Genomic DNA, 11747 nt, shown 5'->3' with positions numbered 1-11747 from the left:
CTTGTCCCATATTGATCATGTGTTGGTAGACGGCGCGATCCATTGTGTCTAGAAAAACTTTGTTTGCAAAAGTTTGCTTGAATGTGCAATTCAGTGCGAAAAATTAATGAAAACACCTTACATTTTCTAAAATCAATTTGATACACCAATTTGGTCGCAAAACAGTATGTGACGTCATTACCACAGGTTTTTATTCGCTTTAAAGACATTGGATGGAAACACACTTTCACCAGCTTTATTCACATGTTTTTTTTTTTTACCGAACTTCAGATAATTCGATTGACAAGTGGTTGGAAACTTAGCTAGTGTGCAGATCACTCCGAGAAGCAAGGATGCCGGTGTTATGTGCCTTCTGGTTTTTCCACCTGCTGGTTTCCGAGCCTGTCCAGATGCCGTGTAAACCTCAACGGCTACCCACGTCCACAGATTCGCTACAAATTCATAAACATTTTACTGGCCTTTGCATGTCACACCTCAATATAAACTGTACTGAACTGAACTGAATATCTGAGCATGACACTACAATAACATTGTACAGCGGGAAAATTGTGTTTTTAATTAAATTACGATGATCCGTGTTGCGCTGGGTTCGAACCTTCTTCTGCAAAAATAATGGTTTAAGAATCCACTGCACCGTCCACTACACCATCGCATCATTCACGTTTCTGGTGAAAAACAACTTTGTTTTCTCTCAGTAGAACAGGAATCACAATTTAACAGTGCAAACCGAAACAACTTGTTACCTTGATTTAGGCTTAAAATCATGATTAAATCGTGCACTATAACCTCCTGCTCCACCTCTGCTCTATCCATGTGCAAGGACTCGTCATAAATTACACCGGGCAGCACACGGTTTGAGAAACAAACTGTCTAAAACAACTGGTTACCTTGGGCTGGAAACGGGTGATCGCGAGGCTCTCAAACAGCTACAACAACACGTTTCATGGATATATGAGAAGAAGCAATATTTCTATTGACGTACCTCAAATGCATACATCTACGTTTCCAATAGCCTACAACGTTATGTTTACGACGGAAGACACGCATTTGAAACCCTATAATACAAAGTTCTGTTTAAGAAATGTTAATAGTTAAAGCCCAACCTTTTGAATTGTTGGTGTTGTAGCATAGGCTATATTATGTCATCTACGCAGCCAGATATCAGCAAATCAGTTTTTAAAGTGGTATAAAACGAAAGGTGAACAACACAACATGTACACACGGAACTGCTGCGTTATAATTTTTACAAAAGCCTGGCTGAACACACAAGTTTATAATCGACGGCAGCTAGCAGATAACAGCTAACAGCTAGCAGATAACAGCTAACTGGGAGAGCCAGCTACCTGGAGGATAGAGACGGAGGGGTGAATTTAAACAATGTCTGAGTTGAAAACACATCTTGTTGTCACATCCTGTTCATGTTGCACAGATATTTTAATTGCATTTTGTATCTGTTGCCCCAACAACTGCCCTTTTAGCTCAGTGGAAGCTCGTACACGTAGCTGCAGACACTCCATGTTGCCTATACCTATTCAGGTCGATTTCTTTTCAGTTGAAAGTACTATATATTTATAGCAATCAAGATTTACGTAAAAATTGGCAGAAATTTTCCTTTAAGACGCATAGACACACTAAAACAGTCACATCAGTCAGATTTTTATTTTTGCTCGTAAAATGGCTTACACCATACACAAATGATCTGAAAAGCAATAAATTCTCTTTACATATTTCAGCACTACATTGCTATGAACTAAATCCCATGATGATATGCTAATAAATGTTTTGTCATCATGGCAGGTTACTATAGTAAAAGACAGTGTGCCAGCTGTTGGTGGTGAGAATGGTGAGACCCGTTGTCAAGGCGATATGGAGAAGGCGGACATGGTTGACGGTAGGAAGCCACAGGATGCTGTTTGTTTCCATTTTTTTAATTTAGGTTCTGCTCAGTATTGACTTTTATCTATTTTGCTTCTACATGCAGGAATCAAAGAGAGTGTGTGCTGGACACCCCCTCCAGAGATCAACCCCAACAAGACCTGTGAGTACCAGGCACTGTGCTCCCGCTTCAAGGACCTGCTCACGTTACCAGGTGAGTTTTACCCCGAACCCTTTCTGCCCTGATCTCTGTCTCAGATCTAAAGTCAGGTAACCAGAACGATCTTTGTCTTCTTTACCTCCACCCGTAAGATGGCTATTTTGACGAAGACGCAAAATACAATCTGTGCTACTGCGAGTCCTGCCACAAGCTTCGGGGTGACGAGGCTTATTACAAGAGAGGAGAGCCGCCCCGGGACTACGCCCTGCCCTTCGGATGGTGCCGCTTCGCCCTCAGGTGAGAAGACACGTGATAGAGGAGCAGGTTTTGTGTCCCTTCTATGTTTATGTCTTTAAAACCTGAAGAAAATCTTAGTTGTTTACATATACTGTATATGTAAAGCTACTTTATTTATTATTACAATAAAATAAAACTGAAGGGACAAAAAGCCCCGAAATTTTACATCAAAAGAAATCTGTTTTTTGACTTAGAGGCCAGGTATCTATAATCTGTTATTAACATGTGCACATTCTTTTCATTGTTGCATGAGTATATCTATATTTATATATATTCGGGTGGCAGTAGTTCAGTCCGTGAGGAGTTTGGAACTTGAGGGTTGGATTGGTAGCTGGAGAGATGACTCTTCATCAATAAACAGTATAAATTAAAATTAATGAATAAGTTATATAAGTGCATGTCTCCTCGTTGTGCAGGATCAAGCCCCACTGTGAGGTTTCTAATGCATTGAAGAAGTGGCACATCGCGTACCACGGCACCAGTGTAGGAGCGCTGCGACGCACGCTGGACCACAGCCAGCTGCTGCCTGGTAGGAAGATAACGGCTTCCTTTTTTACAAAGACACAAACTCTTTTATGGCATACTATGACTTTTTTACAAAATTCATATGACTTTTTCTCATTTTTTTATTACATACTATACTATGACTTTTTCTGTAATTCTTTTGACATACTATACTGAGTTTTTTTTCCCATGACATACTATATACTCAGTATTTTATAAATGTTTTACAATTTGTTTTTTTACTATGACTTTTTTGTCATTTATCATTACATACTATACTATGTCATTTTTAATGACATACTATACTATTACTTTTCCTGACTTTTTCTGTAATTTTTTTGACACTATACTATGACTTTTTTATGATATACTTTAATTGCTTTTTCATCGCATACTATACTATGACTTTTTTATCCATCCATCCATCTTCATCCGCTTATCCGGTATCGGGTCGCGGGGGCAGCAGCTCCAGTAGGGGACCCAAACTTCCCTTCCCGAGCCACATCAACCAGCTCCGACTGGGGGATCCCGAGGCTTCCCAGGCCAGGTTGGAGATTAATCTCTCCACCTAGTCCTGGGTCTTCCCCGAGGCCCCTCCCAGCTGGACGTGCCTGGAACACCTCCCTAGGGAGGGCCCCAGGAGGCATCCTTACCAGATGCCCGAACCACCTCAACTGGCTCCTTTCGACGCGAAGGAGCAGCGGCTCTACTCCGAGCTCCTCTCGGATGACTGAGTTCTCACCCTATCTCTAAGGGAGACGCCAGCCACCCTCCTGAGGAAACCCATTTCGGCCGCTGTACCCTGGATCTCGTTCTTTCGGTCATGACCCAGCCTTCATGACCATAGGTGAGGGTAGGAACGAAAATTGCCCGTGACGAAGCTTTGCCTTCTGGCTCAGCTCTCTTTTCGTCCACAACGGTGCGATAAACGAATGTAATACCGCACCGCTGCTCCGATTCTCGACCAATCTCACGCTCCGTGGTCCCCTCACTCGCGAACAAACCCCAGTACTTAAACTCCTTCACTTGGGGTAAGGACTCACTCCCTACCTGAAGAGGGCACTCCATTGGTTTCCTGCTGAGAACCATGGCCTCAGATTTTGAGGTGCTGATCCTCATCCCAGCCGCTTCACACTCGGCTGCGAACCGATCCAGTGAGTGCTGAAGGTCACAGACCGATGATGCCATCAGGACCCCATCATCCGCAAAAAGCACGCGATGAGATCCCGAGCCCACCGAACTGCAACCCCTCCCCGCCCCGACTACGCCTCGATATCCTGTCCATAAATATTACAACAGGATTGGTGACAAAGCGCACCCTGGCGGAGGCCAACCCTCACCTGGAACGAGTCCGACTTACTGCCGAGAACCCGGACACACTCTCGCTTTGGTCATACAAGATTGGATGGCCCTAAGAAGAACCCCCTCACCCCATATTCCCGCAGCACCTCCCCAATTTCTCCCGGGGGACCCGGTCATACGCCTTCTCCAGATCCACAAAACACATGTATGGTTGGCAACTCCCAGGCCCCCTCCAAGATCCTTGCGAGAGTAAAGATCTGATCCGTTGTTCCACACAGGACGGAATCCGCATTGTTCCTCTTCAATCTGAGGTTCGAATATCGGCCGAACCCTCCTTTCCAGCACCTTGGAGTAGACTTTACCAGGAGGCTGAGAATGTGATACCCCTGTAATTGGCACACACCCTCTGGTCCCCCTTTTTGAAGAGGGGAACCACCACTCCGGTCTGCACTCCTTAGGCACCGTCCCAACTTCCACCAATGTTGAAGACGTGTCAACCAAGACAGCCCCTCCACACTCAGAGCCTTCGCATTTCTGGACGGATCTCATCAACCCTGGGGCTTTGCCGCTGTGGAGTTGTTGACTACCTCAGCGACTTCCACCAGGGAAATTGACGACAATCCCCCATCATCCTCCAGCTCTGCCTCCACCAAAGAGGGCGTGTCAGCTGGATTTAGGAGTTCCTCAAAGTGCTCCTTCCACCGCCCTATTACCTCCTCAGTTGAGGTCACACGGTCCCACCCTTACTGTATACACTTGGATGATTCCTCGCTTCCCCCTCCTGAGGTGGCGAACGTTTTCAGAAGCACCTGGGTGCCGACCGAAAGTCCTTCTCCATATCTTCTCCGAACTTCTCCCACCCCCGCTGCCCACCCCTTCGGCCCTTGGTACCCTGCAACTGCCTCCGAGTCCTCCGAGACAACATATCCCGGAAAGACTCCTTCTTCAGTCGGACGGCTTCCCTGACCACCGGTGTCCACCAGGGTGTTCGTGGGTTACCGCCCCTTGAGGCACCTAAAACCCTAGACCACAGCTCACCGCCGCAGCTTTAGCAATGGAAGCTTTGAACATTGTCCACTCGGTTCATGCCCCCACCTCCACAGGTGCACGAAAACCTCCGCCGAGGTGTGAGTTGAAAGTCCGTCGACAGGGGCCTCCTCCAACGTTCCCATTTTACCCGCACTACCGTTTGGGCTTACCAGGTCTGTCCAGAGTCTTCCCCCTCTCCCTGACCCAACTCACCACCAGATGTGATCAGTTGACAGCTCTGCCCCTCTCTTCACCGAGTTTCCAAAACATACGGCCTCAGATCAATGAAACGATTATAAAATCGATCATTGACCTTTGGCCTAGGGTGCTCTGGTACCAAGTACACTTATGAGCATCCCTATGTTCGAACATGGTGTTTGTGATGGACAATCCATGCTAGCACAGAAGTCCACACAGACACCCACTCTGGTTTAGATCAGGGAGGCGTTCCTCCCAATCACGCCTCTCCAAGTATCTCCATCATTGCCCACTGTGGCATTGAAGTCCCCCAGCAGAACTATGGAGTCCCCTACTGGAGCCCCATACAGGACTCCATTCAAGGTCTCCAAGAAGGCCGATACTCCGAACTCTTGTTTGGTGCATATGCACAAACAACGTCAGTTTTCCCCCCCATCACCCGCAGGCGTAGGGAGGCGACCCTCTCGTCCACGGGGTAAACTCCAACCAGCGGCGCTCAGCCGGGCTTGTGAGTATCCCACACCCCCCCGCGCCTCACACCAGGGCAACTCCCGAGTAGGACAGAGTCCACCCCCATCCAGGAGAACGGTTCCAGAACCGAGACTGTGCGTAGAGGTAAGCCCCACCAGATCTAACCGGTAGCCTCCACCTCCCGCACAAGTTCCGGCTCCTTCCCCCACAGAGGGGTGACATTCCACGTCCCCAGAGCCAGCCTCTGCCGCCCGGTTCTGGTCCGTCGAAGCCCCTGACCTTCGCTGCCACCCATGTAGCAGCGCACCCGACCCCTTTGGATCCTCCCACAGGTGGTGGGCCCATGACTTTTTTATGATATACTTTAATTGCTTTAATTTGCGCATACTATACTATGACTTTTCATGACATACTATACTATCATTTGTTGATGACATTTTACATGATACACTATAGACTGACTTTTTATGACATTCTATAGACTATGACTTTTTATGACATACTATACTATATGATTTCTTAATGACATTTTTCACGACACACTATAGACTGACATACTATACTTTGATTTCTTGTGGCATTTTTTATGCAAAACTATGGTCTAAACTATGAATGCATTTTGTTGTTGCAGGGACGTCGTCCATCTTCTCAGTGTCCCCAGTGAAGGCGGAGGGGCCTAATGGCTACAGTGAGCCAGAAGAGAACAGCGCCCCCGGCAGAGAGGTTCCCAAAGTGCGTCTCTCCCCCACCATGCGCTACTCCGGCATGGAGCTCTTTGCCCCCAAAGTGCAGTAAGTCTACATGGTTCAGAAAATCACTAATACATTTGATAGGTTTGCACCTGCCTGTCTATAGTAAAGAGCTAGCATTTACTGATAGTTTTCCATCTCCTTGTGCAGATTTCAGGACCCTCGTTCTCACCGCAGTCACCAGGCTCAGGTTGGGTTCCAGGTGTGTGTGCGTCCAGGCTCCTACAAAGTGGGGCCGCAGACGCTTGGCCACAGCGAACCCCTGGACCCTCGCTTCAGCAACTCAGAGATTGAGTGGATCACGAAAGAGCAGGGGGGCACACTCCTCTACGGACTGCTGATCCGGGTCGAGTGAATGGAGTAACGAGTGAGGCATTCGGGTGGAAATGGGGAGGGTCCGTGTGGTGCTCCTCGTACTTTGAATAAACTGACAACCAAATCCAACCCCTGCCTTGAGCGAGAGACTCCTCTGGAATCCAGCTGTTCCAATTGTGGATTGTTGACAATTCAGCATTATTGATTTGTTTTGTTTATTTTGTTGGTTTTTGGTTGTTTGCTCTTGGACTCTTTTAATGGCCGGGAGCTACGGCGGTTTCAAAGAAGAACAGACACTGCCTGCACTTTATGTTTTGGACACACGTGGGCGATTTTTAAACTAACTTGTCATTGACTTGACACGTTTGTTCATTCTCTACAGTTTTTTTTTTTTTTCGCCACAATTTTGTTGTCATTTTCCCCAACATATTTTCTCCCACACACACAAACAGCTATTTTTTTCTTGACCTTTTGGCACTTATTTTAACACGAATCCATCTGCTCTGGTTAGGTATTTTTTTAATTTGGGAGGAGCTGTCCCCTGCCAACCTGCACGTTAACGGACTGTCACCTAAAGAGACTGAAACGTGGTTAAAATAAATAATAAAAAAAAGAGGTTTTCACAAAAATATGAAAAACAGAATGAAACTTGAATCTGAGAATGAACCCAAGAGTGTCTTGTGATTGTGACTTCTTTTGGGGGGGGGGATTTAGAACTGGAGGAAATGTTTACACATGTACCACTGTATGTTGCTGTTCTCTTCGTCTCTCCAAATTAGCAACTTCATCAGAATCAGAAGATTTATTTACCTCCTGATAATCAGTTAGCGTTTCTGTGTGGGCCCCCTAACATCTGACTCCTCTTGTCAAATCAAAAACATTCACAGGCTTTAAACTGAGGAGAAAACTGGAACTTCAGACAGAACAATTGACTTTGGACAAAGATGATCCATTATGAGATATTTAAAACTATATATAAATTATATTTACTTACAGAATTGGTAAGTTTTGATACAGGAAAAGGGGAAAAAGTAAAAGTTTGACTGTTTGGGAAATGCACTTTTTCTCTTTCTTGCTGAAAGTAGGATGAGAAGATTGGTGCCACTCTTATGTTTTTATGGGAAATATTCATGTGAGCATACAAACGTGAGTAGTATCAAACATATCCTTGAGCAAACTTTTAGCAAAAAAAGCAAATAATCCATGTCAAAAAGATTTTTTTTTTTAATAACAAAATGTAGATACATGGACTGAAGCCAAAAGGTTTGAGTGGTGTTCCACATCACTCCCGCTGTCTGGCTTCCCCTCATGGTTTGCTCTACTCTGATCTATCATCCAGTCATGTGGGACTCTGTTTACCTGGCAGGACCGCCAGAGCCAACGTGTAGTTTCTAGATCAGCAGGACGTCAAGTCATCAATATCCCACAACCTACGCTGGTGTTTACATGTGAATGTTCTTCATTAGGGCTCATTCTTTTATGTCAACTATCATTGATTTACATTTCATACAAGTGTTTTATTTCATCCAAAACATCCACCTGATGGTTGATTGTATGTGAACAGCTTTCCAAAGTGTTTTCTTTTTACCATTCTCAGTCAACAATTTGATAACCCTGCTACAAAACATGAAACCCCAACATTTTTCAAGGCACAGTTTTGATGAGTCAAACTTAAAAATTATTATTGAAGAAGCTCAGTCACCTTTTAAGAGCAGCTGCGATCTGACTGATGGAAGATCTACGGGGTTTAGCAGAAGGAAAAACTTCCAATCAAAAAATGTGAAAACTATGATATGGGTTATTTACAGCCCAGTGCTGCTTTGTACAATTTCATTTGTATTGTTCTCTTTATTTGTTTTCTGTATGTTGCGTTGTACAGGCTGTTACATAACAAATCAAATCTTCCTGATTTATAAAAAATAAACTGACGGACAGTATGCACAGAAGGATGGTTAAAGTTGTTTTTGGTGCAGGCTGGGAAAAAAAGGATGTCATGAAGAAAAGACAACCTGATGGAGCTTTTGATTTCTTTTTTTATTTAATTTTATTTAGAATAGGAAAAAAAGTCCGGTCACTGACATGTTATTGCAGTGTTGCATACTTACTCATTCACACCTTTTCCAAAATGCAGTAGACTAATTACTCGTTAAGGCCAATAGTGGATTTTTTCATAACTTTTTACAGAAATGGCTGCTTCGGGGGCAGCGCCTTCCTGCCATTTAAGAACAGACACACACAAAGTAATGTAAAGATACAGACTCCAACAACTAAAAATAAACAATTGCTTGTTTGCTGTCCCACAAATGTATGACTATGATGATGCCCTAACTGTAGCAAAGAACAACAACGTACCACTGACAGACACCGATCTGCTGTTGGGTTGCATAGTCGATTTTGTTTACTAATCTGTTACCAGCTTTGACTTTTAAATTGGACCCTGAGTTTTGTTTTTCTTTATCTAAACCAATCTGGTCCCAAGCCCTTCCTGGCCCTCTCAAATAGTTTGACATTTTGAGAAATTTCCTTTCTTACTGAGAGGTAGATTACTAGATAGAGATCAGAAGTGTTAACATTTGTTGAAATCACTGCAGGACATACCTTAACTAATACCACAACTTGTCGTTGATGCATTTCTGTTTGTATTAATATTACATGAACAAGATTTTACTTGTGAATTAGTACGTTTTAGAGGTATAGGCTTATTTTCTTTACTTTCCCCCTCAGCTTTCAGTCTATATGCTACACTAAGCTAATCACCTCCTGACCCCAGCTCTGAACTAATGGTACAAACTTGACAGTGATAATCTATCCTTCACGGGAAAGAAAGCCAGTACCTGCATTTCCCAAACTGTTAAACTATTAGCTTAAGACTCCAGGCACAAGTAAAATTTAATTTAAATTATTCAAATTTGGGCCAAATACGACGTAGTTTGTTATGTGGTTGGGAAGGTCAGAGTTAAAGCAGCGTTGTGTGCATTGACAGAAAAACTCAAGTGTTTATGACGAGCTAAGAGGAAGAAAAGCCTCTAAATGAGCTCTGAGGAGAGAGAGACAAACGGACAAAGACGATGTAAAAGTTTGGTTCAGCTTCATTAACTTCCACACGCACACACATACATACAGTCTTCCAAATATGCCAGAAACCAACAACAAAAAATCCCACGGTTTAAAAAAATAGCGAAAAAGTTCTTTGTACACTTACACATAACAACTTTTAACATGTCCCCAAACCCTGACATACAGCATTCACTCCTAAGCAAAACGTAAGCATCAAGCTACAGTGAGTGCTTTTCTAAAAACGCATGATCACAGTAGTCCAAATAAAATGGCTCCTTTTTGAATAAATAAAACAGTCGGCGCAGGACGCACATCTTTTGATTCATCATCACTTCAAAACAAAAGCTCCACAAAGTCGACTACAGCAGCTGTTTTTACTCCCAGCTCCAACATAAATTAAAAGGGCAGTTACTGTACAAACACTTGTGGGTGAAAAACCTCTTCTGAACCCACACACACACACAACACAACACCACACACACCACACACACACACAACACACACCACACACACACACACACACACACACACACACACACACACACACACACACACAGCTCATTGCCTCACCTGCTGCCCCACATTATTGACTGAAAAGATGAGCCAACAAGAAACCTTGTAAAAAAGACAGGAAAAGAACCTTAAAAGATGTACATGTTGACAAACTCTTCTTGCACAGTAAAACAGACCTCTTTTTTTAGCTTAAAAATCCAAGATGTAGCTATTGTTTCTTGGAATACACAACCACCACCTCCCTGAAAGCTTCAGGATATTTCCCCAGTGTTCTCTGACCCCACTTCTAATTCAGCACACCGACAAATTTAAACATTTTTCAAATATTTTCAAAAGACCGGCAAGGTGGTGCAACCAAGAGGCAGAGCAGGACAGCAAAACTATTAAGAGAGCACTCAATGTTCTTTTTTTAAAGCAGGGGGAACATGAAGGTGGAGGTACTAAGAGGACAGACGGAGGAGGAAAAAAGAAGACATAGTTCTCCCAGAATTCATTGTGGCTGGTTGTGGGAGGACAGTAAAAGGAGTTTACAGAGAAAGAGACAGGCAGGAGGTCACCAAAGAGAAGAGGAGGAGTAGGGAAGGTGAGCAGCAATTTGATTAGAGAATTCTTTCGTCTCTCATCATCTACTTTACAGAAGTTTTTTCTTCTTCAGAACTTCTTTGGACCCCAGACAGACGCTTGCTTTGGGGCCACACCTGTCCCAAACGTGGGGAAATCCTCTGCACTGCTCATGTCAGGAGCCTGAAACAAACAGATATGGTATATTTCAAAAAAGTTATAGTATATTACATAAAAGGTCATAGTATAGCATGTCTAAAAGAAGTCAAAGTATAGTACATCAAAAAAGTCATAAAAAAGTCATAGTATAGTATGTCTAAAAAAAAGTCATAGTAAAGTAGGTAAAAAACAAACAAAAAAAATGACTGTAGAGTATGCTGTCATAGAATAGTATGTCAAAAAAAGGCACCACAACATCATTGGTCAAAAAAAAAGTCATAGTATGCTACAGTGTGTAAAAGTCATAGTATAGTATGTCAAAGAAAAGTCATAGTATGCTACAGTGTATTGAAAAAAGTCATGAAATAGTCATTGTATATAGTATGTCGAAAAATTCACAAAAACATCAAAGTATAGTATTTCGAAAAAAGTCACTAGCTAAGTTTCCATCCACTTGTCAATCAAATTATCTGAAGTTTGGTGAAAAAAAAACTCGTGAATAAAGCTGGTGAAAGTGTGTTTCCATCCAATGTCTTTAAAGCAAATAAAAACCTGTG

The 11747-nt window shown here is 43.4% G+C and overlaps 2 protein-coding genes and 1 long non-coding RNA gene across 5 annotated transcripts in view; 1 reads left to right on the top strand and 2 right to left on the bottom strand.

Annotated features, from left to right (window-relative positions):
• The window catches only part of LOC116686328 (uncharacterized), a 1998-nt gene extending 662 nt beyond the window's left edge, over nt 1-1336 (bottom strand). The window contains exon 1 of the long non-coding RNA XR_004331221.1: nt 1300-1336. This is a non-coding gene — a long non-coding RNA (uncharacterized LOC116686328). The remainder of the gene's footprint in view (nt 1-1299) is intronic.
• neurl4 (neuralized E3 ubiquitin protein ligase 4) overlaps nt 1-8846 on the top strand; it is a 27401-nt gene extending 18555 nt beyond the window's left edge. For all 3 annotated transcript variants that reach the window (XM_032511312.1, XM_032511311.1, XM_032511309.1), the window contains exons 24-29: nt 1798-1891; nt 1982-2089; nt 2188-2332; nt 2749-2861; nt 6468-6627; nt 6736-8846. In XM_032511312.1, the coding sequence (XP_032367203.1) occupies nt 1798-1891; nt 1982-2089; nt 2188-2332; nt 2749-2861; nt 6468-6627; nt 6736-6940 (825 nt within the window). In that variant the 3' untranslated portion in view covers nt 6941-8846. The remainder of the gene's footprint in view (nt 1-1797; nt 1892-1981; nt 2090-2187; nt 2333-2748; nt 2862-6467; nt 6628-6735) is intronic.
• A 1803-nt stretch (nt 8847-10649) lies between these two features.
• The window catches only part of hdlbpb (high density lipoprotein binding protein b), a 44772-nt gene continuing 43674 nt past the window's right edge, over nt 10650-11747 (bottom strand). The window contains exon 28 of the mRNA XM_032511313.1: nt 10650-11214. Coding sequence (XP_032367204.1) covers nt 11122-11214 — 93 coding nt within the window. The 3' untranslated portion in view covers nt 10650-11121. The remainder of the gene's footprint in view (nt 11215-11747) is intronic.

The sequence above is a fragment of the Etheostoma spectabile genome, unplaced genomic scaffold (assembly GCF_008692095.1).
Source record: "Etheostoma spectabile isolate EspeVRDwgs_2016 unplaced genomic scaffold, UIUC_Espe_1.0 scaffold352, whole genome shotgun sequence".
NCBI classification, from domain to species: Eukaryota; Metazoa; Chordata; class Actinopteri; order Perciformes; family Percidae; genus Etheostoma; species Etheostoma spectabile.
This window is presented reverse-complemented; position numbering and strand designations above follow the sequence as displayed.